The 23,300-nt window shown below is 35.8% G+C and overlaps 1 protein-coding gene across 1 annotated transcript in view; it reads right to left on the reverse strand.

Annotated features, from left to right (window-relative positions):
• Positions 1-23,300, reverse strand: part of NBAS (NBAS subunit of NRZ tethering complex) — a 158,422-nt gene that overhangs the window by 126,776 nt on the left and 8,346 nt on the right. The window contains 16 exon segments of the mRNA XM_030236096.2: positions 1,927-2,063; positions 2,343-2,447; positions 3,153-3,231; positions 3,502-3,636; positions 4,383-4,534; positions 5,811-5,936; positions 6,718-6,975; positions 7,735-7,928; positions 9,219-9,282; positions 11,144-11,272; positions 14,783-14,848; positions 16,309-16,447; positions 20,805-20,903; positions 21,023-21,156; positions 21,844-21,977; positions 22,356-22,399. Coding sequence (XP_030091956.2) covers positions 1,927-2,063; positions 2,343-2,447; positions 3,153-3,231; positions 3,502-3,636; positions 4,383-4,534; positions 5,811-5,936; positions 6,718-6,975; positions 7,735-7,928; positions 9,219-9,282; positions 11,144-11,272; positions 14,783-14,848; positions 16,309-16,447; positions 20,805-20,903; positions 21,023-21,156; positions 21,844-21,977; positions 22,356-22,399 — 1,995 coding nt within the window.

The following is a 23,300-nucleotide window of genomic DNA, read 5'->3' on the forward strand; positions in this document are numbered from 1 at the left end:
ACCAGAGCTACAAGGACAATAAAGTCACCAAAAAATTACTAAGAACTTCAATTCACTTCAATTTACATGAAACAAGAATTGCCAGAAGCCTACTTAAAACAGTAAGAAAACTTTATACAACTTAAATCTATTTCATTGGTATATTAGTCTCATTAATAGATACTGCCATCAGCACATATTTAATTACATTAGTAAAATATTGGTTTAGGGAGTATATTTAACAGTATTATGTGAGCAATCAGTTTTGTAGCAGAGAAACAGTTTTAGAAATAGGTTATATCAAATTTATTTTTGGTTTTATAAGTATATGGGATTTGTGTTAAATCTCAACCTCATTTTGTAGTTGTCCAAAGAAAAAAAACTTCAAAAGACACACAAAAGACACACATTACATATTCTGCAATCTGGGGGATAAAAAGTGTGCATCTGCACATACCTGATCCTAGCACTGGAAAGTTCTGTCTGCTATGACAATAAAGACTGAAAATATATACTTTCATTTTTCAATAGCAGACAAAACTAAGTTCTTACCCCATAACTTCACATCTTTACTACTAGATCACTAGTGAAATGTTTATTTTAGCTGTCATCTTGTCTCTTGGCACATAAGTCAGTTTTGTAAACAAACCAAACAACAAAGTAAAAAAAAAATTAAAAAAAGAAAAATAATAAAACCAAGAACAAATAACCCTGCAGAAACACAAGGACCCTATTTATGACCAACAATGGATCATAACCACATTAAGATGACCATTCTTCCCTATGTCTCACATTCTAAACCTTAAAAAAGAGAAAAATTGGAATATGTTTTACCAATTTTATAAACACTTCAATAATTTCTCTTCATGGTCCTAACTTTTACCTTAAAGAAAAGGATAAAAGAAGTGTTTTCATACCTTAAATAAATCATTAAATGTGTTCCTAATACTACCAACAAATAAAAAGGGAAGCATTAGCTATCCTGAAACAAAGACTGTTCTTTCTTTTCAGGGACAACAAAACTGGTAGTATTTTGAGTTAGGAAAAGTTTCAGGAGAATAACTTGGTGAATTGAAAAACCCTATTGTAAAAGGAGAATTGCCCAAATGTAACTGGCAAAACCTTGAAGTGAAAAGCTTGAATATAATAATGGAAGATGACAAAAAAAATTCTATTAGCTCCTCCAGAAACTTTCCCTCTTAAGTAAGGCTTCAAAGTCCTATTGTAAAATACCAAATAATGAAATCTACCTCTTTATGAGCACTGAACAATATGCTTCAAAACTAATATCATAATTGAGGAGTTGAAAAGAAACACTCTAAAAGCAAAAAATTCCTCTAATTAATAGAAAGAACTTAATTATGATGTTCAAGGAAGACTCTCTTAGAAAAATTTACATGAAATTTACAGTAAAATAACCTTTTATGTTGAAATGAAACAGTGGGATAGTCTATATTTAAAGCTCTTCTTAATTCTACCTTACCAAATTACGTAAGAATCAGCATCAAGCAGATTAATGATTCTGAAGTTACTGACTGTGTAAGTGTTAAATTACTTCACAAAACAAACACAGAAAAATGCATTTGTTTTCAGGGACCTAAACACTTGTATTATTAATTTCCAAACACTGGCTGTTACTACAAACCAATTAAAGACCTGAAAATCTGGGCAATTTCAGGTCAGAAAAGTCTATGCTCCCTCTTAAATATGTAACAGAGCAAAGAACCTCTAAGATCCCTACCTTCCTGCTAATGACCAAAAGGATTCCACAAATGGCACAAAGTAAAGCAGGAAATGATGACAGGCAAAGTCAAGACCCATACAGACAAAACTGTTCTCTTGATTCCAGAATACCACCAATGATAGACTGCCATACATAGAAACTATTTTATGTATTAATCTAACAATCTTCTCTCTTTGAGTTACTATCTGTGGATGCACCCTTACCAAGCTTCAGGTAGCAGCAAAGCATACTCGTGTGGTGAAGTGGTCTCTGGAAAATTGGAGAGAATCGCCTGTCTGTGTGGAAGCAAAGCTGATCCATGGAAAGTGAACAAAATTTCCAGGGCTCTGACATTGCTTTCCTGAAGAACAGAACAGTAAGTTGCAGAGCTTAAAACTGATTTAGACTGAAAATGAGCAGGAAAGTTTAGGTCATACAACAAACAGTTTTTAAATTTTCTTTAGCAACAAAAAAAACAAGGTCAGGGTCACAGCATTTATTTATTTAAAATCAAACAAAGACACCACCTCTTAAATTTCCACTGAGATTCAACCAAGTTCAAAGGGAGAAGGAAAAAGCACTTTAGCGCAAAGAGCAATATCAAAACAACACTGGATTCTAGCAACATAAATATTAATACCCGAGCATAAGTTCTTGCTGAAAGTACAATATTCTGATTTCTGAACTTCTTAAAGAATTCTCCATCATAATGATGCTCAGCTGCATGAGGCCCTCCAAGGATTTCCTTAAAAAAAAAAAAAAAAAAAAAAAAAAAAAGACTGCTTTTTATACAAGATTTACAGAAGCATCAAAAAGTTCACACATCTTTTATCCTAGGATGAGCAAGTATGAGATATATGCTGAAAAGTATATTGGGTTTTTTGTTTCAGTATGAAAAAAACAGATGCATTTTTGGTTGATAAACTAAGACAATTTTCTGCCTTATTTTAATTAAGGTTTAGACATCATTAATTATAGGGATGTGGTAAAAGCCATAATGGGAGTGTGTGCATTATCAACTGCAAACTTTAAATTTAAAAACTTAGGAAAATACAGTTTGACATTCCAAAAACTTTCACCTTCATAAGCTCATGGAAGAAAAAGATTTGTGAGAGAACCCGCACAGAACTTGTCAATTTGACTGACAGGGACATCACAGTAATCCTGCCTAAACTCTACATGCCATGTAGCTGTGTAACTCAATTCCCTGCAGACACAGGATGTTCAAAGCAGGCTTCTGCCCAACTCCACCTCTCGAGACTAGAAGCCATCCTTTTGAAACAGTGAAGCAGGAGAAACACAGTCACTGGAACAGAAAACATCTTACTTTTCTCCAGCCTTTCAACAAGGCTATAAACATTAATACCACAATAAAAAACAAAAAATGGTAAGATGATGTGATGCAAAAGCTGCAGGAATTCCTGTGGTGTGAGAACTCGGAAGAACTCACCTCATAGGTCTCGAGGCGATCGAGGTAAGTTAACAGCTTTAGCCTGCTACGGCACAGCTCTTTCTGTTCCAGGGTCAGCCTGTGGTCAGAACAGGAATTTTCACATTTGCCATTAATATTTTATGTCACATGCATATGAAGACAAAGGTTACACATTTTAATAACTTTGTGCACAGGGATATATAAAGAAATTAAGTAAACCAAGAAGTTTGACACATATAATGCCAATTAAAATTTAAACCACTTAAATTTTAGGTAGGAATAATATATATAACAGTATGTTCTTGCAACTGTGTAGTTATTATAAACCTATAATTCTGAATAAAACATGGCTTAACATTTCATTTACTTTGAGAAGTTTATTGATAATAGCAGTTCTTGACGCTTCTTGGCCTCCTTTTCCTTTCTAGTATCCATTTCTTCATCTGGTGACAGAAGGTCTTCATAGGGAATTTCAATGTCCACTTCCCCTGGTAAGATAAATCTGGAAGACAAAATCAACTATCTAAGCAATGAAGGGGGAAAAAAAGAACTGAAATAATTTTTGAAGAGACATTAAAATGGGTTTTTATCTATGTTTTGACAAAAAATCTGCACATTTATAGAAAAATACTGAATTTTTGTGTTTTAAACAAGCAGGGATTCTTCCCAAGCCAACAGAGACATCAACTCCTGCTTCCACTGCCTCCCAAAAACAAACCAAAACCAAACTTGATAGAAGTTTCCAAATTCTACAGCCAGCAACTGAATTGGCAGCAGCTCTCCAGCACACAATGGTAATAGAAGACTGCATAAGAACAGCCTCTTTCTATTTCTACCACCAGAAACTGAACACTGAGGGGAATTGTCTTGCTTCTGCTTGATCAGTACAACTAAGACATAACCAAACATTTATAGGGTTAGTTGCAGCTTTCAGAAGCAGCAAGAGAAACAGATTCTCATGGTAAAATATTGACATCATAAATTCCTTCTGATGAAGAAATTACAGGGCATGTATTTACAATGAACACTGTATTTTATATACATACAGAGATAAAATGTATAGGTACTTTAGGGACATCTATAGAATAGTCTGAGTAAAAGCATGACCTTCCTTTATGTCCTCCGAAAGCTTCTTAATATTTTCACTAGTGGTTGATAAGAAAAAAAATTTACCGAATTACTATAAAATACTTTATACACCATTCCTTAAAAAGAAAACAAATAAAAAAAAAAAAACTCTTCCCAAACCTGCCACCATCCTCTCCTTTTCCTATGGCCACAAGAGCCTCCAAGTCTGTGCCTTTCAAGCCATACTGAAGCAGCTTCTTAGCAGCATCTGCATTTTCTGGAACTCTTTCCAAGCACTCATGAAGAACCCATGCACGTTTCTTGATTTTGCTCTGTCCCAAGAACAAGGGTACAGACAAAACGTTAGGCGGCCCAATCCAAAGCAATGGAACCAGAGATTAGGTTAAAGTTTTCTCATGTATTTCTTCCACTTAAGAAAATGTCAAGCTCCCTTGGTGACTGACAATGCAAACCAACAAAAGAGATGAGAACACAATAAACACAATTCCCTCAGAGGGGAATATATATGTGGCAGAAAAGGGCATGAAAATACCATATTACTTAGAAGAACTTCCACGACCGAAACAGAAGTTATTATTTGTACTTTCTAATTAACTTTACTCCTTTTTACGCTAAATAAAATGTGATGGTTTGGGGGTAAAATACATGTTTTATAAACCAAGTGTATAAAATTCCACAACAGCACTAGAGTAATTTTCAATACCATCCTCTTCACATGCACTAAGATTCTGCGACAGAAAAGGCACCAGAATTACAAAATATATTTGCCTTATCTGCTGATCTTCAGTTGACATTACAGATCACAAACAGAATGGCTAAATTTTGACATTTAGTCAATATCTGACTTGAAAAAAAATTAAATACACTTCTCTTGATCTCTTGTAATACTTTAGCCTAGACTAACACATCTATCTATACTACTATATATATACTATTATACCTATATTACTAATACTATACTCTATCTGCCATTCTAATACTAAACTACATATTACTATTCTATAGTAATAGTATATGTCTATTACTAATAGTTTACCACAACCATGAGTTTGTACAATTTCAACACAATTTTTCTGCTGAGTTAGCAGTCTTTCTTCCAAGCCAAAAAAACCCCATGTTTAATTCTACTGAAAAGCTCAGTTAGAGTTTGCAGACTTCACTGTAAATTCTGTTATTCAAACTTTGTGATACAGCTACTGTACCAACTTCACCTTCTCAATTTATTTTCTAAACTTGGAAGTATAAACAGTTGATATTTCCTATTATTATTCTTCATCTGCCAGGCAATAATCTACTGGGGCATGTGGGGGAAGAGATTACACACAGGAAGTGTGTTGCTATTAAGAGAAGTTAGAAGATATTCCAAAAGACTTTCATTAACTGCCAAGGTTTCTAGATCAGGCCTTCAGTTAAACTGCTCTCTTACACATGACACGAAATGGAATTTTCAGAGCAATTCTTCAAACTGCCACCAATTCACATTGCATAAATTAGAACACAATTGAGAATTCCATTTCTGTAAAGATAACACAGACAGTCTGATAAGAAAGCCTAAAAAATAAAAAAAATCACAAAACACAAACGCACCAAGTAGTCTTGAATTGAAGCAACATTAACAGCCGACTTCCTCCACTGTCTTTGGTATACAAGATCAGAATCAAGGCCATATGTCTGAGCTAAAGACAAAGCTTCTTCATATTCTTCATTATCAATCTAAAAAGCAAACACATGAAAATCATCTGATTTTCCATACTGAACAATGAATTGTTAATTCTGTGTGTTTAAAGAGGCAAAGGGATAATTACTGTGTGTATGCAGAAGCAGGTAGGAAAGAGACTGATTCAAGATACAGATAAATAAGACTCAGATCTGATGGACACCTCTGAAAAATCAAAGATTTTCCTCTCAAATAAAAGGAAGATATTATTTAGGTAACATCATATTTAGTCTGACACCAGCATTCCCTGGGAACTGTAGCAGTTACAGTGTGGGCTGGTTTACCATCAGAACAACAGGAATGGCCTAGACAAAGCAGTCTGTCCAAGATCCCTAAAAACAGAGCAGTATCTGTTTGGTAAGAATGACTCGGAGGCCTAATCTGTATATCCATCTGAAAAAACATGCAAAACATTCACAGAAGACTGTATGTTAACCCACTCCTGGGCCAACAACAAGTGAAACTGATTTCATTCAATATATTTGCCAAGTCTTGCACTACATGCAAACACATGAGTACATGTCCAAGACGAGCCAAGCAATGATACACAGTGTGGCCCAGTGGAAATATCACATCATTTCAGTTATTATAATGCTAGTTTTAAAAAAGGATCCCTTTGATCAGGTGACACAGCACCTTCAGTTAAGAGACTCTTAGAAATATGTGCCTAAATCCTTTTGTCCACACAGCAGGAATTAAAAGAAAAATAAAAAGCTCTTTCTAAATAAAGCTGATTAAAAGAGATTTGACTTTTCCTTCCATTCCTTCCAGACTTACTTTTCTCTGGTACAGTTCCTCTGGAGTCGTGGATCTTAAGCTGACAAGGCGGAAATTCTTTGTAATAGTACGCGGTCGTTTCCGTGGGGGAGCAAATCGTTCCATTTCTGTTACAAAGTACAGGCCTTGCTTTAGGTAGCTGAAGTATCTGTCCTTAGCAGAAGTTTCCTCATCTGAGTCCGAGTCATCATCTCCCTCATCTTCATCACCTGGCCTGCTCTCCAAGCGCAGTCTTTTTGGAACAAGTTTCATCTCACACTGCAAGAAAACACGAACAAGAAGCATCCACCTAGTACACCTTAATTAGTTTAGTAAGAACTGAGTACATCTTCCACTTCAAATTTCAGAATCAACATCCTTGCTCCCTCTCTCCTTCAAACCCTTTGTTTCTCAGTTTGCTTAACCTGATCCACAATCCCCGAGTGCATCTGTCTCCTGAATGTGAGGTTTCATCCCTCACCTACCAAAGTGAAGGCTTCTTAGTAACCTGTACACTACATCTCCTGCACCAGCCAAGACAGGGCAGAACAGGGGAGACATATCTCAAGATAAGCTTTAGAAAAGAGTAATTTTCTCTGTTTTAAAGAAAATTACCAGTTAACTTCATTATATTCTACTCCCCTCTGGAATCCTACTAAAAATAAACAAAAAATGTATCTCTTATGTGGCTCTGCCTTCACTGTGTTCCTCATGTCTAACTGAAATGTGTTCACTCTTTCTTTATGAGCCATGTATTTCAAAGTGGAAGAGGGATGGTTCCTCTCATTGAGACTCAACGTTCCAGGAGTTTTACTCTCCACAAGTTATTTATTCTTTTATCAAGTTTTTCTTAGAACAGTTAAGCTGCAGCAAGTTCAGAATCCCCCTGCAATACTTCTCTACCGATAAGGAAGAAGAATCACTTTTCCTGTTAGTAGTAACATCTTCTATTTTAACCCCCCTACTCAAGGATCACATATAAAAAGCAAACTGTTATACTGAAATGCAAAAGGACACCTGCTTGTGCACATTCCTCACCTCCAGACTTAGAAATCCTCCATCGTGAGCTGAAGTGACCTGAGGAGAACTCTCAAACCATTCACAAGTCTTTCCCAGCAGGTTTCTTAATGTCTTGACTGATGACACAGTCAATGCACCAGAGCAGCGAGCAAGGATGACAGAATTATCTGCCCACCAATTTACATCTATCAATGGGTAATAGGATTCTTTATCTAAAATAAGAATGCACCATATAAAGAAAGATAATGTTAAACCTCAGGTAAGAAGAGAGAAGACTGCCATTATGAAGAAATATGGTGTAATCTAACAGATATTTATTGTTGTATTTGCAACCTTGGTTCACTAAGTCTGTATTTTATACCAGTTATCTTTTACTAAACCATTTTTGTATTAAATAAAGCTGCTGAGAACAAAAAAAAGTCACAATTACAAATATAACACATATAAATTATTTAGAAAAAATTCACAGGAAACTGATTTACTTGCATGAAAAGTAACAGATTTTCCATCTAGCATGAAAAGTAACAGATTTTTCATCTATGATAAAGATCTACTTCATTACCTATCAGGCCATCCTCAACATGACAACAAACCTAATGATAATAATGAAAATCAGAAAAGGCTACACTGCTTTTGAGGACGAGTAAACATACCAACATATTCCAAGAGGAGGTTGTAAGGAATATTAAACTAAAAAAAAAAACAAATATACAAGAAAGGCTCTAGGACTGAGGATGGAAGCTACAGCATTTCCAGTCAATGTCTTGATTATGGTAACTGGGTGTTGGGATAAAATGTTCACCACAGAGTGGGCTCATATTGCTCCCTACATGTCACTTCCCTCTCCTCTGATGAAAAAAACCTTTCCCCAAACAGCACGAAGAAGCAGGTCAGATAATTCCTTTTTTAATAGTGCTTAACCAGCAGTGCCTACCTATGAAGGTCACATGAATTAACCCGAAGACAGAATCTCCAAGGAAAATATTCCAATGAAGCAGGAGTTTTTTAATAATACAGATGTGTATAAGCAGCAGCAAATGGATCATAGGATATCTATTGATCTCTGCACTCTTGGAACAGCCACGCAATAACCAGGTGCTAAATGGCTGCTCAGATTGGCCTGAGCTTTCAGAAAATAATAGAGTATGATGAGATAAATCCAGTTAGAGGAAATTGCTTTAGAATTGTTTTTAGAATTTTAAACTGGTATCTTTAAATTACAGTAGCTTTCAAGATTTAGTAGACATTTACAGGAAGAAAAACTGAAATCCTGTGCTAACTGAAATATCAACTTTTTTTATAGCTATAAAAGCATTCCTAAAAGAGAATCTGAAAAAAAACCTATTGTGACACTCATTTAGATCTACTATGCTACAAATTCAAATAATGCAATTTTGGCACCCTGACTGAGATTTAATTCAGCTATTTCAGTCCTCATGTATTTGCATTACTATTTTTAACTGCACAGTGATATAAAATAATGATCTAACTGTACTGCATACCTTTTATTTTCTTTCTTTTTTCACTAGAGAGTCTCCAGTCTGGGTTAAGCTCATCATAGCCAGGCTAAAAAAAAAAAAAAAAAAAAAAAAATTACATGCAAGTACATCTCTACAAGTAACACAGAATCCGTTTATTTACTCTGTAGCTGACCCACTCATTTTTCAATTAAAATGCTCTCTATAAATTCAAACTCTTCTCAAGCATAAACATACAACTGCTGCAGTACCATTGTACTTTTCTACAGACAATTAAAAGGAAAAAAAAAACCACAAAACCACAAGTCATGGCCTGACCAGCTTTGAACAGTAATCATACCCTAAAGATTTCTGAAATAAAGGTTCTCCAGCAATCAAAAGCCAAGTGCTTGCTTTTCATGTCTATACACAGGACTGCTGGCACATAAAATAATCTCCAAGAGAGTCTGCGTAGTGGTCCTGTGTGACAGCCTAGCACAGCTCTCTAAGTATTTTCCCCAGCTATTTTCAGAATTATAAAGCCCCTTCAGTGCAAGAAAAGCAGCAGCATTATTAACTGAGGCACTGCAAGGTTTAGAATTATGCTGCAGTGCTGTTATTTTAAACGTGTTTTAGCAGTAACAGAAATCCTGCCCCCAAGTGCAACACAGTGGAAGTACAGGAAGCTAAAATAACTGAAGCACATTTGGATAAAGCACAAGGTGTTTTCCAGACTTGACTTTTCAGTAGAAAGAGGTGAGTCTACTAATTAAAAGTAAACATGAGGCCACTCTAATTTAATTTCACACATATTATGAAAATACACATTATACTTAGACACCAGTTTCACCTAAAAAAAAAATTTGAGAACAGTCAAGCACTAAATATTCCTTTATATCACTCTCACTGAATTATGAAGTTCCAAACGCTACTTCAGAATACATATTCATTATTGCTAAAAACACAGAAAAAATACAACTCACTGAAAGCATCCTAGAGCAAAATTTGTCTGAAGTGTATATTAAAAATAGAGACAAATAGATATGCATATATAGACACAACACTTATCCCAACACTACGAGGGTTTTTTTTGTTTGTTTTGGTTGCTATTTAAAAATGCTTTTCTAAATAAGCCTGAAATTCCATTTCAATCCTATTTCTTTATCCTGTTTGGAATGGATATTGGTTTATTTCTCATAGGTTTAGAGCATAACATACAGTACTCCAAATGAAAAGCCTTTCTTTATCTATTAGTCAAGAAAATAATGGAAGGAAAATCAGAACACTTCACATACTAGTATGCATCATTTCAGATTTTTCACTTTTCAGAATGCATTTCCTCATTAAAATAAAGTTGGGATTTTTTCCTTTGAAAACTAATTAGCCTTAAATTCCCATTGTTTAAATTCACACAAGTCTCTAAAAGTTTGCCAGTGTCTGAGCAGTTCCTAGTCTAAGTTCCTCTACTTAGTTTTGCAAACAATTCCTGCAGAAAACATTGGACTTAACAGCAAATTAAGAAAATATTCTACAGCATCATCTGGAACCTGGTCTGGTAAATTTTGAGGGAGGAACAGAATACACTAAGACATCCAGAATTTAGTTTCAACCAGTGAAACAAATTTAGCCATGAAAGTCTCTACTTCTCTTCTGTAACTGCATTTCAGTCTAATGGCATTCTAGTCTAATTCTAACACTGTTACCTACTTGGTACCAAAATGCCTCATGAAAAATTCATTGCAACATAATTGGTTCTTTCTCTTAATTTTTCAAGTTCACAGTTTATGAGCATAACATAGAAAGATTATAATAAATGTAAGTATAAGGCTCTTGAAAAACATGAAGCTGACTGGGAAGCTAGCGTGTAGCTAACACACAGTTACCCAAACTCCTCTCATCTCCTACAAAAACACAATTCCAGAGGAGTAAGATATATAATTCAAGTTTCTAAACATGTACATTCTTCTTACCTGAGCAGTTTGGTCCCATTCTCCTTGTTGTCTGAGAGATGGAATAGACCAGATTGTCAGTTTTCCTGAGAAATGAATAGCTGCCAAAAGAGTGCCATCAGGAGAAAGATTCATCTTGAAAACTCCATCCTGCCAAACATGATAGCCAAGCAAATAAACAAACAAACATAATAACAATATACACCAAGCAATACCCAAAAAAATTCCTCCAAATACATTTTTTTTCCTATTTTAGGGAAACAAATTGTAAAATCTTCCACTCTGAAAAGTTAACATGCCCTAAAGTAAAATCAAACAAAACCACCCTTATTCTAAAAGAAAAAGGTAAGAGATCAGTTGTGACATGGAAGAATAAAAACAACCTGCATAAAGGAACAACATGATCCTAGCATGAACAAGTCTTTAGGAATGTAAACTTCTGTATCACCTTGTTATATGGCAAATAAAACCTGGAAGTGCAGCATTCCTAAGAGAACACCCTGACAACAATCCAGAGCTGCTTGGAGGGAAAACTGCAGTTTGTTCTCTGCACAGAAAAAACATCCAGTAGCCCCATTTTTCTACTATCCTGAGTCTCTGGTCTTGACTGCTCCTTAATAGTCTTCAAGAAAGACTATTAGCAAACCACAGCTTAGTACAGCTCTTCCGCCCTGGGGGCAAACTTATAGGTGGGCTTTATCACAAATCAAACTCTTAAATTAAAGGAAAACAAAAAAAGGGATACAAGAAATACAGACATTAAGAGATCTTGGGAGGAGCACACTGTTCATTTCAGGACACTAAATCAGAATCCAAGAACCTCTTGAGTGACAACAGACCAAGCAGTAACATAACAAATATCAGATTAAGCCCATACAGATAAAATAATTCAACATTTGTATATTAACTTCTTTAAGACTACAAAAATTCTCCTGGATTAAGTTTTCCATCAGCTCTGACCACCTTAGGAGGCAAAATACACTTCTAACAAAATACCTTCTTAAGGAGTCATAAAATCAAGCACATTTACAACTGGATCTGTATGCTATTTCCACAAGACACTCTAAATACACACTTGAAGACAAATTTGGTGACACTGGCAATGAATGACAATTTCTGAAAACATGTTTTACATTTATTCACCCCTCTCCCCACAAAATTCTACATTTTCAGAAAGATTATTCATTTCCTAAAGTGTCTCATCTTCCCTGAAAGACAGCAGGATACAGATTCCCAAAAATTACATTGTTCATAAAATTCCATTTTGTTAGCTCACTTCAAAAAACCTTTTAATAAAGATTCACAGTTAAATTTTTCCAAGTATGCAGCTGACCAATTTTTTTAGGCCAGCACCACCCCTCAGAAAATACCCCAACATAAATGAAGCACAGAAAGGTTAACTAATATCCATCAAATAAGAAATTTTAATGGCGTTCCTATAGAATGTTACTGGTAGGTATTATTTGAAGATAAAAAATATTCTTTTCACATCAGTGTGTTTGTTTGGACTCAGAAGCTTTTTACTATTATTTTTATTTTATTTCTTAGCCTTTTTAAAGTTCTAGGTATGCCATGGAAGCAATGACAATCAAGAAATGTTTACTGTTGTACAGTGGTTTGCAGCTGTTGAGAGCACTCCTTAAATCCATTCCTAAAATGTGTTTTTAATTGAAAAGGAGAGCATTAAGGTTTTTTTTTAAACCCATTAAGAATTATTTATATTAGAAAAAATTCATATTCTCTGTCTATATTCTTAGGCAGCTGCAGTACTGCACTTTCAACTGTAATTTGCCCAGGAATTGTACATGCCTTCTAATGGCACTTCTCTCTTTACAAGTCAATTTGCCTGCACAACAGACAAAGAACAAAATACTGTTAAAGGACCCAGAAACACAGAGGTAAAATATATAACCTGTTCAGATAACTGATCAGTGGTATACATCACAGATGTTGAAAGGAGATAAATGTTTACTCAGCAGTCAGTAATAATTCTCTGGCTGCAAGATTTAGATATTGGGTGGCCATTAAAACACTCATATTTATCACCCCTGTTATCTATAAAAATTAATCAGTCCTTTACCAAAGCAGGAAATGCTGCCCCCATAAACAGCTCATCAGCTTAAGGGAACAGCAAAAGATGTTGAGAAACTCAGCAGGCTGGCTCTTCACATTCTTTAAGTATCATTTAACAACACTAAGAATCAAATCCCAGTGCAGCCATCTCTAATATACAAGTCCTCTAGCTGCTGTGTCTATTGTATTTTAAACATGATGTTAATTCCACACTAGGAATAAAAACTGTACCTTATATATTTAAGCCATAATTTCTGAAATTGGATCAAAACATTCAAGGATAAATAAGTTTCCATATTTCTTCATTAATTTAGTACTGACAAGTGCAATGTAGTTGAAGTTTAGTACAGCTATATGCAATACAAACTTTCCACCTAAAAAAGCATAAGTCAGCTTTATCTTTAGCATTTTCAGTGAAGGAAATAAAATCTCTCCCTGTTCCACCCTTGAGAAAGATTCAGAAAGATTTGTTTTCCCTTTCCAATTAAGCAGGCAACTTCTTCTTTTAACCAGCCACCTAAAACATCCCAAGAATCTATTAAGGTCATTGCCAACTCAGATCAGCCCTTTTTCCACTCAGGAGGACAGAGTGAAGGTGGTAGACAGATTCTTTACTGTTCTTTCCTTGTAAAGCAAAAGAAGGGAAAACAATTTTTTTTACAAGAAGGGGGATAGAAAAAGGAATCAAACCAAAGCTACACATGACAAGTAGACAAGAGATAAGAAAAGGAAAAGCAGTACTGCATGGGAGGTTCCTAAGGCATGCAGAAGCCATGAATGAGCACCATGGACAACGCCTTAGAAATACAGAAAGCACACACCTACACTTCAGCAGGACATTCAAGGTTTAACACTCATTCATGGCAGAGGAGAACACAAGATCCATACCCAGAGTTTGTTAAGAATAAGTTGATTCTGATCAGCAGTTTCATTAGGTTCACATGTATCCTGAGAAAATCCTGTCTGACACATAATAAACTTTGGAAGCTACTTAGCAAAATGTTTCCATAGTATCTCAGACTGTAAAAATAAAGTCCTTGTGTCTGCCCTATTTAGGACATAAATGATTAGTTTGAATCCACCCATTTTTTCTTTCTCACATGGAGCAAAAATTGTGGGCTGAGGCTTATTTGTTGTTTTCTAGTGAAATACATGCAGTGCAGAGGCTGAGTTTTGTTCTTATTCTTTATCTCTTGGGCATATATTTGAAAAACATCATTACAATCTACTTTCTTCTTGTAGAATATATAACACATCTAACATGGTATGATTATCACACTCATTAACAAATAGTTAGGTGGCTTCTTATACCTTCTTTTACATTTAATATTGAACTCTACATCTCTAGACCTGTTCCTGAAACCCAGTGATTCAAGCTCCAGCAAATGGAACTAACTGGATTTTTAAGAAAGCCAAATAAGTGGCAAGCTACTCCATTTAATGCTAAAGCTTTTTGATTAATTTAATAGAACGTTAATTCCTAAATTGCATAAATTAAAATCTACTTTCAGTCAGTCTCTCAGGTAGCCATTAATGGACAATTATGTTAGCAAAATACATTTCTGAGGTAGACCTAGATCTTAATACCTGTTCTGTTCCTCGCTTGCTGTAAAATCTTAAATTCATAATCCTTAATAATCCTCTTCTCTGTGCCTGTAAGAACAGAAACAAATCATACAGTGGAAAAACCATCTCATACACTGATTTATGCACCAAAAATGAAGTCATATTTAAAATACTAAAATAACTCTGCAAGATTCTTTAGAGGTTCTGCAGAAAGATCTTGACAAATTAGAGATGGGCAATCACCAACCATATGAAGTTTAACAAGGCTAAGTGCCAGATTGTCTATCTGGGGCAACCCTGCCTGTGTGCTCAGACTCGGGAAGGAGATGCTGCAGAGCAGTGCTGCAGAAAGGGACTTGTGGGTCCTGCTTGACAGTGAGTTGAAAGAGTCAGCAGGGCTACAATATATGACATCTCATCACAGAGATGAAGCCATGAGTGTGCCCAAAGAAAACCATGAGGGTGGTGAAAGGCCCTGAGGGGAAGCCATGTGAGGAGTGACTGAGGTCACTTGGTCTGTCCAGCCTGGAGGAGAGACTGAGGGCAGACCTCACTGCAGTTACAGCCTCCTTGGGAGGGGAAGGGGAGGGGCAAGAACTCATCTCTGCTCTGTGGTGACAGGGACAGCACCTGAAGGAATGGCCTGAAGCTGTGTATGGGGAGGTTTAGATTGCATATCAGGAAAAGGTTCTTCACCCAGAGGGTGGCTGGGCACTGGAACAGGCTCCCCAGGGAAGTGGTCGCAGCACCAGCCCGACAGAGCTCAAGTAGTGTTTGGACAGTGCTTTTGGGCACATGGTGTGACTCTGGGTATCCTGTGACAGGAGTTGGACTCAATGATCTTTGTGGGTCTCTTCCAAATCAGCTTATTCTGTGATGTTACTATTTTTAAACTTTCGTAAGACTGCCTACTTTAAAATAATTCAAGCAGAATAAAGTCCACTTTGTATAATTCTGTCAACTTCAGTAGGTATACATGTCACAGAAAAGCCCTCCTCATTTGCAATTAAATTAACAACTCACTTGTAATACTAAGCAATACCTATATAAGAATAAACACTGGAATTTATCCTGGAATATTGCAAATTTATTTCAGTATAACCAAGCTGTTACCAAATCAAACATTTACTTGTGCTAGAAGGAAAAGAAATCAGGAGCCAGAACTAAACTGAAATATTTATTTCAGGCATGCTGCCTTTTGTTCTTGAAGTAATAGAAGAACAAACTGTAACTCTTTTCCAACAGAGACAGGTAACATATTCCAATGTACAACTAAGAGCAAAAAATATTGTAGCTTGGAAATTTACAGACTCCTCTCATCTTGTTTTTTGTTTTAAAACCACAAGTGATAATTAAGAACTTAAAGTTCAAATCATACTACAGAAAAAGCAGAAACAGATGCTGTGGGGAAAAAGATAACTGTTTAGACATATGTACCATAGCTTAGAAAATAGCAAAACATCCCATTAAATTCATCTTTCATAAAGAGATATTTATTGAGCTTCCAGTGACAATATTCATCCAGTAAAATGAGGAGACAAACTTACTGTTCTAACATCATCTTCATAACTAGTGACCTGTTTGTAATGGGGAGAGCCTGACAGAATTCTCCAAGCAGATATTCCACAAGCAGTTGCTTTAGACACTCCATCTTCATCTGTTTCACAGCCTCCTACAAGGAGAAGTCTGTAATATATATAAAGATGCATTATGATTTCATATACTGCTACATTTTTTTCTTTTTTTTTTTTAATTTCTTAAGTCTATAGCAGTTTGCTTAGAGTAACAAAAGGCTAAATATACCAAGACACTTAACAGCCCAATAAACTTTGTGAATAAATACTCTGAAATCTAAAAAATCTTTAATATCATTCAAGTAATATTTGTTATTTGTAGCATGTATACATATTCATCCTCATCCCTAGCATTCCAGGTAAGTCATAATTCTGAACATCTAGAATAAAATAAGTCTGGCCACAAGTCTGAGTTTCCTTCTTACCCTCAAAAATGATAAAAAATTACTGCTTAAGCATATAAAAAGATCTGATCATTCTGTTTAACCATCAGATTCCCATTTTTTCAGATGTGGTACAAAAGCTACTTCTCTTTCACTGAAAAACTGAACACATCAAGGCTTGTCACTTCTGTTTTCTAAAGCCACTGTACCAATTATACATGTGCATGCAATACTTTTGTTGCACACCATAGGTGACATTTTAAAAACTTTTATGTAAGTCTTGTAATTATTACACTAAACTGCAATCATTACACTAATGCCATAGGTGGCATTTTAAAAACTTTTATGTAAGTCTTGTAATTATTACACAAAACTTGAAATTTTGACACTAAACTGTATCACAGTACTTGTCCTTGAAGCCCTTCCACCTTATTAACAAACACTTCTATACTAAACTGATGACTACTTTGATGAATACGTTGAGAAAAGGTCTGTTTGGAAGCATGATTGTAATGAATCACCCATCAAAAGGTAAAGTATCCCCAATAAAAGGCACAACTGCAGGAGCCCAAACTCTGCCCTGGGAATGCTGCATTATCCCTTTCCCAAGGCCACACCATTCCCAAAGTGCTCTGTCCCCAGTAGCGGCTGCCACTCGCACAGCGCAGCTCTGCCAGGGATGCCAAAACTACAACTGCAAAAGCCAAAGAAAGAATAAAGGAAAAAAATATCTTCCACATTTAATCCTTTTTAAGACATCAGTAAAGCTTATTTAGTATTGCCATGTCTCCTACTAGTCACAAATGTACAGCAGGATGATTTTATAGCATGGATGAATGACAGAATAACATCATCAGGCTGGAAAAGAACCTCTGAGATCATCAAGACTAACCTATGACCAAACACTACCATGTCAACTAGACCAGCTCAAGGGATGGTGACTCCACCACTTCCCTGGGCAGTCCATTCCAATGTCTAATCACCCTTAATGTGAAGCAATTCCTCCTGATGTCCAGTCTGAAACTCCCCTGGAACAGCTTAAGCCTCATCTTCTTCTATGTCTTCTTGGCTACTTGGGAGAGGAGGTTGAGCCCCGCCTGGCTACAACCAGTTTTCACATTATTGCAGAAAGTGGTAAGATCTCTCTGAAGAGTGATGCTTAAAGTTCTCAAGAGTTTTGGTTATTCTGTGGTGCTGAGAATAGCCTATAGCAGTAAAAAAGAAGTCACTTTCACCAAAAACTGTAACAGGAGACATGAACTTGAGGAAGCCTAATTTTTTTTCCTTGCACATGTGTTCTACACATAGCACTGCCAACATGAAGCAGTTTTCAGGCTTCATTCCTAGGTTCTTAAACATCTACATAATTCTGAGACCATTAGAGAGTTCCTGGAAAGCCTCTGAGGAACTTCACAATGCCTGTCATTGACAGGAAGAGCTAGCTAGCATGCTTTAGAAGCTTTTAGCAAGTTCTGCCAGCTGTTTCTAATCAAAGGGCAATTTGAGCTTTTGTTCTAGACAGACACCTGATGAGCAGGGGTCAGGAACCCTTTCAACAAAGCCTGGAAAAAGACCTATGGAAATGCCAGGCCTAGAGTGCAGCATTTTGCAGAAAAAGATGGCCAGAACCTGTCTTTTTGTATGATCTAAAAAAATCACAGTGATGTGCTGCTAGGCTCAGTCTCCAGCACCCTCTGGAGCAGCTCCCCAGCACCTCAGAGGCCTTGACACAGACCATGCTCCTAAGGGAGGACACAGACTTGCAGTGACATGGCCCTAAGCAATATCCTCTAGCTGACCCTAAGGTGAAGGGGAATGGATTAGATGATCTCCAAGGGTTCCTCCAGTCTCAAAACCTGCCTACTATTGCAGTATCTCAATTGTACTTCACTCCAAAGGTTTATAAAAAGTTGGGTTGAAGATAACCAGTGTAATACCTGTCTCGAAAACAAGCTCAGTTGAGGTATCCAAGAAAAACCTGATATGCCCTTCTTTACCTAGCAATTTTGGTACAAAAATTTAAATAAATCTGAAACCTTCTAACTCCTTCATCACAAGCCCTTCATTGCAAACTTTATACTTTAGTATCAAGCATATTCTGCAGCAATTGCAGATAAACCCAGAAATGACACATTCAGTTCCAGACTAAGAAAGCAAAACAAGCAGCTGTTGAACCTTGGATTTGAGTTTTGTCAACTAAAATGCACTATAAATTCCATCCTAGATGAAAGAACACCAGCAGTAAATACCTAACTTAAGGTACAAAATACTTTTCCAAAACAGTAAAAGTCATTATTGGATTTTTTTCCAAAAGCTATAGTTTCAAGTTTTCCTATAGATTCAGAAACATTCCCTACAGACATATTTTCTTTGCAATTATCATACATCTAGTTGAAAAAATTAAGTAAATTAAATTCTTAACTGCTATTTTATTGCACTGTAATGGGTCATGAGTAAATACACAGTAATACAGTAATGCAGTAAGTCAAGCCTTACAAACAATGAAGAGAGATCAGTATAATTTCACCACCTGAGATTAAATGAAATGCAAGAAAGCACAAAATGACAAAGTTGAATATGTGTTAAGTGATCAAACACATTACTGAAAATAAAAACTTCAAGGCCTATCAACAATTTGCTTTAATGCGCAACTATCAAGTACCTGTGTTCAAGCACTTCCAGGGTTTTTTGGGATAACAAGAAAATTTCAGCAAGAGACTTTACCCACAAATTTAGAATTCAACAATGTCCAATTTACAAGCTTTCTACCATGGACTAAATTTAAAACCAGAAAAGATTTGCATCCATCAGGGGAAAAAACACTGGTTCTTTTGTTTTCCATCCATTCCATCCAATTGTCCATTCTTTCAAGTGTCAATTTTTCAACTTTACTAAGCCACTCAACAGGCTGCACATAGCAGGAACTACAACAACCATTAACCCTGGTCTGATGAAAGGATACAATGGGTTGGCTCTGCTGTCTGGTCATGTAGTGCTACCAAAGCTCCATAACCCACAACTATTACCTCAAAACTGTAAATTTAGTATACTGAGTATTCATTATGTAAAATCACTAAATATTAATTAGATGGAAAGAAAAAGCCATATACAAAATTAATCTCTCAAAAGAATAAGCTAGAAGAACATTACATCTCATTAATAATAATTTGTTTTCCTAAGATAGATATGACAGCTTACTTAATAGTGAAGAATGAGAAGAAGTTTTTTCAACAGTGAGTTTCTTCTGGTATTTTATAGCCAAGCCTAATTTCCGTTTAAAAAAATTCAGTGATGCAACACTGAACTAAAAGATTCAATCCCAGCAGATCTAATACAAGAAAAATATCTAGAACAAAGTTTAGTTCCCACAATTGAAGAGAAATAGAAATAGAGTTTATCCTGGTACATAACAAATTGCTACTAAAAAAATAGGCCCATTTTTAGCATAAGTAACAGGCTAACCAGGACTTATTTCAGTTACATTGGGTTCAAGAGCATGCAGGCAGTCAGTCCACATTTCAAGTCCAGTTTCTGTATTCAGTAGGTTACTAATAGAGAAAACACATCACAAGACAACTCCCAATACCAGAGCCTGGCAGTTCCACTCAGAGCACTGGGAAAATGGGCTCGCCAGTAAGTCCAGTAAGGAATTCCAGATAAAAAACCAAAACAAAACACAACAAAAAAAAAAATACACTAAAAAAACTCCCCCCCCACAAAAAAAAAGAAGGGAAAAAAAAAACCAGTCTAAATTTATCCTTCAACATTACCCATCCTTCATCACATTCAGAAACCTCTTTTGAAGCTATTCCTGACATTCTAAAAAGTGCACGCTGCTTATGCAAGGTACTCAAACAGAAAAGGACATTACATTACTAATGGAATAATGAAAGTCAAGTGAGATGAACTAAGGTTCTTCTTTCATAGTAGAAAGAGACATGACTTGTTATTACTGATGCACTAAATACCAGTTTTAGCGAGAACAGGTTTTTCTCCCCCTCCCTATCCAAGACATTTCAATGCTTATTTTGCCATTTTTTGTTCATCATTTACATACCAATGTCAGGTAGCAAACAGAACACTTACCTGTGACCAGGATGATAAATGACAGTTGTTATCCCATGGGCGTAGTGGCTGCCAAAGCTGAAACTATGACTTTCTTGAAAGCTTTGATTTGTTCCAACACTAAGTATGCCGGGGAAAAAAATGTATGCATTACTTCAGATTTATTTTCTTTAAAGAGTAGAAAGAATTTCTCTGAAGTTCACTGTGGCATCTCAAAGCAAGTCAAAATTTATGCTTACCTTACAAGGTAACTTCTCAGTTCTCCACGGTAATTAACAACAAGGAGCTCAGCTGACCACTGGGCACTTGCTTTGTATTCTAGAAAGATCAATCCAGCAATAGCGTAACTCAGATCACCTGGAAAACTTGCTGTCTTTACCCAAAAATGAGGGCAGACATTGGGAGAGAAAGGGGATTTTTAAAAAAGTGTCTTTGTTACTGAAAGAACTAGAAAGTTAAATTAACTATATTGAATTTTAAAAAATTAAGTTCCAGTTAAAATAAATACATTTTCTTTTATCTTGACTGTCAAGAAATCATATTATTACAATATTTGCAAAGACAATATACTGAGGAAATATACTTGAGCCACCTTCACAAACTAGTTCAATACACCCTTTGAACATGCAAAATATAAAATATATTGTATGGGACCTGTCAACAGCAATTATCTAATATCGTACCAAGCAAAGTACTCTGGCAGAAATATTTTTTGGGTTTACAATTTGACTCCACATACAAAGTGCAGATTTATTATCTATTACTACAAATTGTGGTGATTTCATACTTCCACTGTCTGATGCACCTACAGATGTACCACAATTTAGGACAGATGCAAAACATACCCTTTTATGCTGCTGGAAGGGCTACACATGCCTTTTGCTGACCCTATGGTGGATGTATTATAGTGGAACTTTTTACAGTCCATTTCCGTGTGGTATTCAGTGTAAGCATTTATAGCAGACTAAACCATTATTCAAAAAAGGTCAAAAAGTAGAAATTATCCATGATCCTTAGAAAAGTTCTACTATATTCGTATTTAACCCAAGAGAGCACATACCGGTGAAATGACCAAAAGCTCACTACCCATCAGGTCAAACACTCTGACTGTTCCACTGCTTTCAGCATAAGCAAGTAATGTACAATCATGACTCCATGCCACTCTCCTCCACTGAGGGTTAGGATCCTTTGGCACTATGAAAAAATAATAAAATTATTAATAAAGACAGAAAATAAATATAATCCCTTAAACGGAACAAAAAGACAATTGCATCAAAAAAATGCAGGGGGCCTAGCAGCATAACAAGCTTATCTCAGAGGAGGGTAAAGAAAGAAAAGCCATGTATTCCAGAGCCATTAATTCTATAATTTCATTTCAAATTCAGGTTTCATATATTCATCCTTTCATAGAAAGAAGTGGCAGAGAGAGGGTAACAGAGCTAGTCACAAAGCAAAACTATTATTGGAGATTCTTTCCAATGATTTTAAGACGTCAAAGTAAACTAACACTGCCATTTAGCAATGTATGAATAACAATGATGACACCAAGTAATAATGAAGAGGTTGCTATACCTTGACATTTTCCAATTATGCATACAAAGTCATCTTTTGCAGACCTGCAGAAAAAAGACTCATATAAATTTAGATATAGAAAAAAACCCACTATTCAATTTTATGAAACAAAACACTATAAAAATATTCCAAATGCACAATTCAAAGGCCTGCATGCCTCTAACTACTTGTTCAAAAAGGCAGATAGTAACTTTCACCCTCTAGGCAGCTACAGTAACTAACAGTAGTATTTTAGAGCCTGTCCAACTGCATGAATACCAACATCCCTTATTTATTTGTAATGCTGCACAAAATAGGACAGCATCATCTCAGTGCTTCATATAACTTTAGGAAAAAAAAAAACCTAGTCAGTACTCTCTAGGTCACAATTTTAGAAACAATGCAAGAATATAGTTACATTAATACAGTTGAAACACAAGATTTATTTTATAGTCTTTAAGCTGACTTTTATGGTGCTCACACCACTTCTGATTGAACAATTTTCATACACTTGCTTCTTTTACATATAAATGGAAGGTCTGACCTTCTAGCAAATGGATTTTTGTGAAGCAAGTAAACACACTCAATCAAGATCTGTTCTACAGCTAAATGTGCTCTTGAACTGGCAAAGGAGAGCTTGTTCTTAAGAGAGCACAAGAAAAGGGAAAGCATCAGTCCTTACAGCAATCCATACCACTTGTAAAATAAGGTGAAGTACTACACATGCCAGCTACTCCACAGAGAGGAACACTAAGTACTAGCTCCTTGTCCCATTTGTTAGGGGAGAATTTCTAGAGGGGGGCAGAAAGACAAAAGTTAGAAAGACAATAATTTGTGCTGAGTGTTTTTGAGGATCTTGATTGTTTTTCTTTCACATTTTGAAAACACAGAGAGAGAGATACAGATATATAGTTATATCAACACATCTATTATAACTGGGGGTGTCAAGGACGTTTTATGCTGGGT

This window comes from Serinus canaria, chromosome 3, assembly GCF_022539315.1.
Source record: "Serinus canaria isolate serCan28SL12 chromosome 3, serCan2020, whole genome shotgun sequence".
In the NCBI taxonomy this organism is placed as follows: domain Eukaryota; kingdom Metazoa; phylum Chordata; class Aves; order Passeriformes; family Fringillidae; genus Serinus; species Serinus canaria.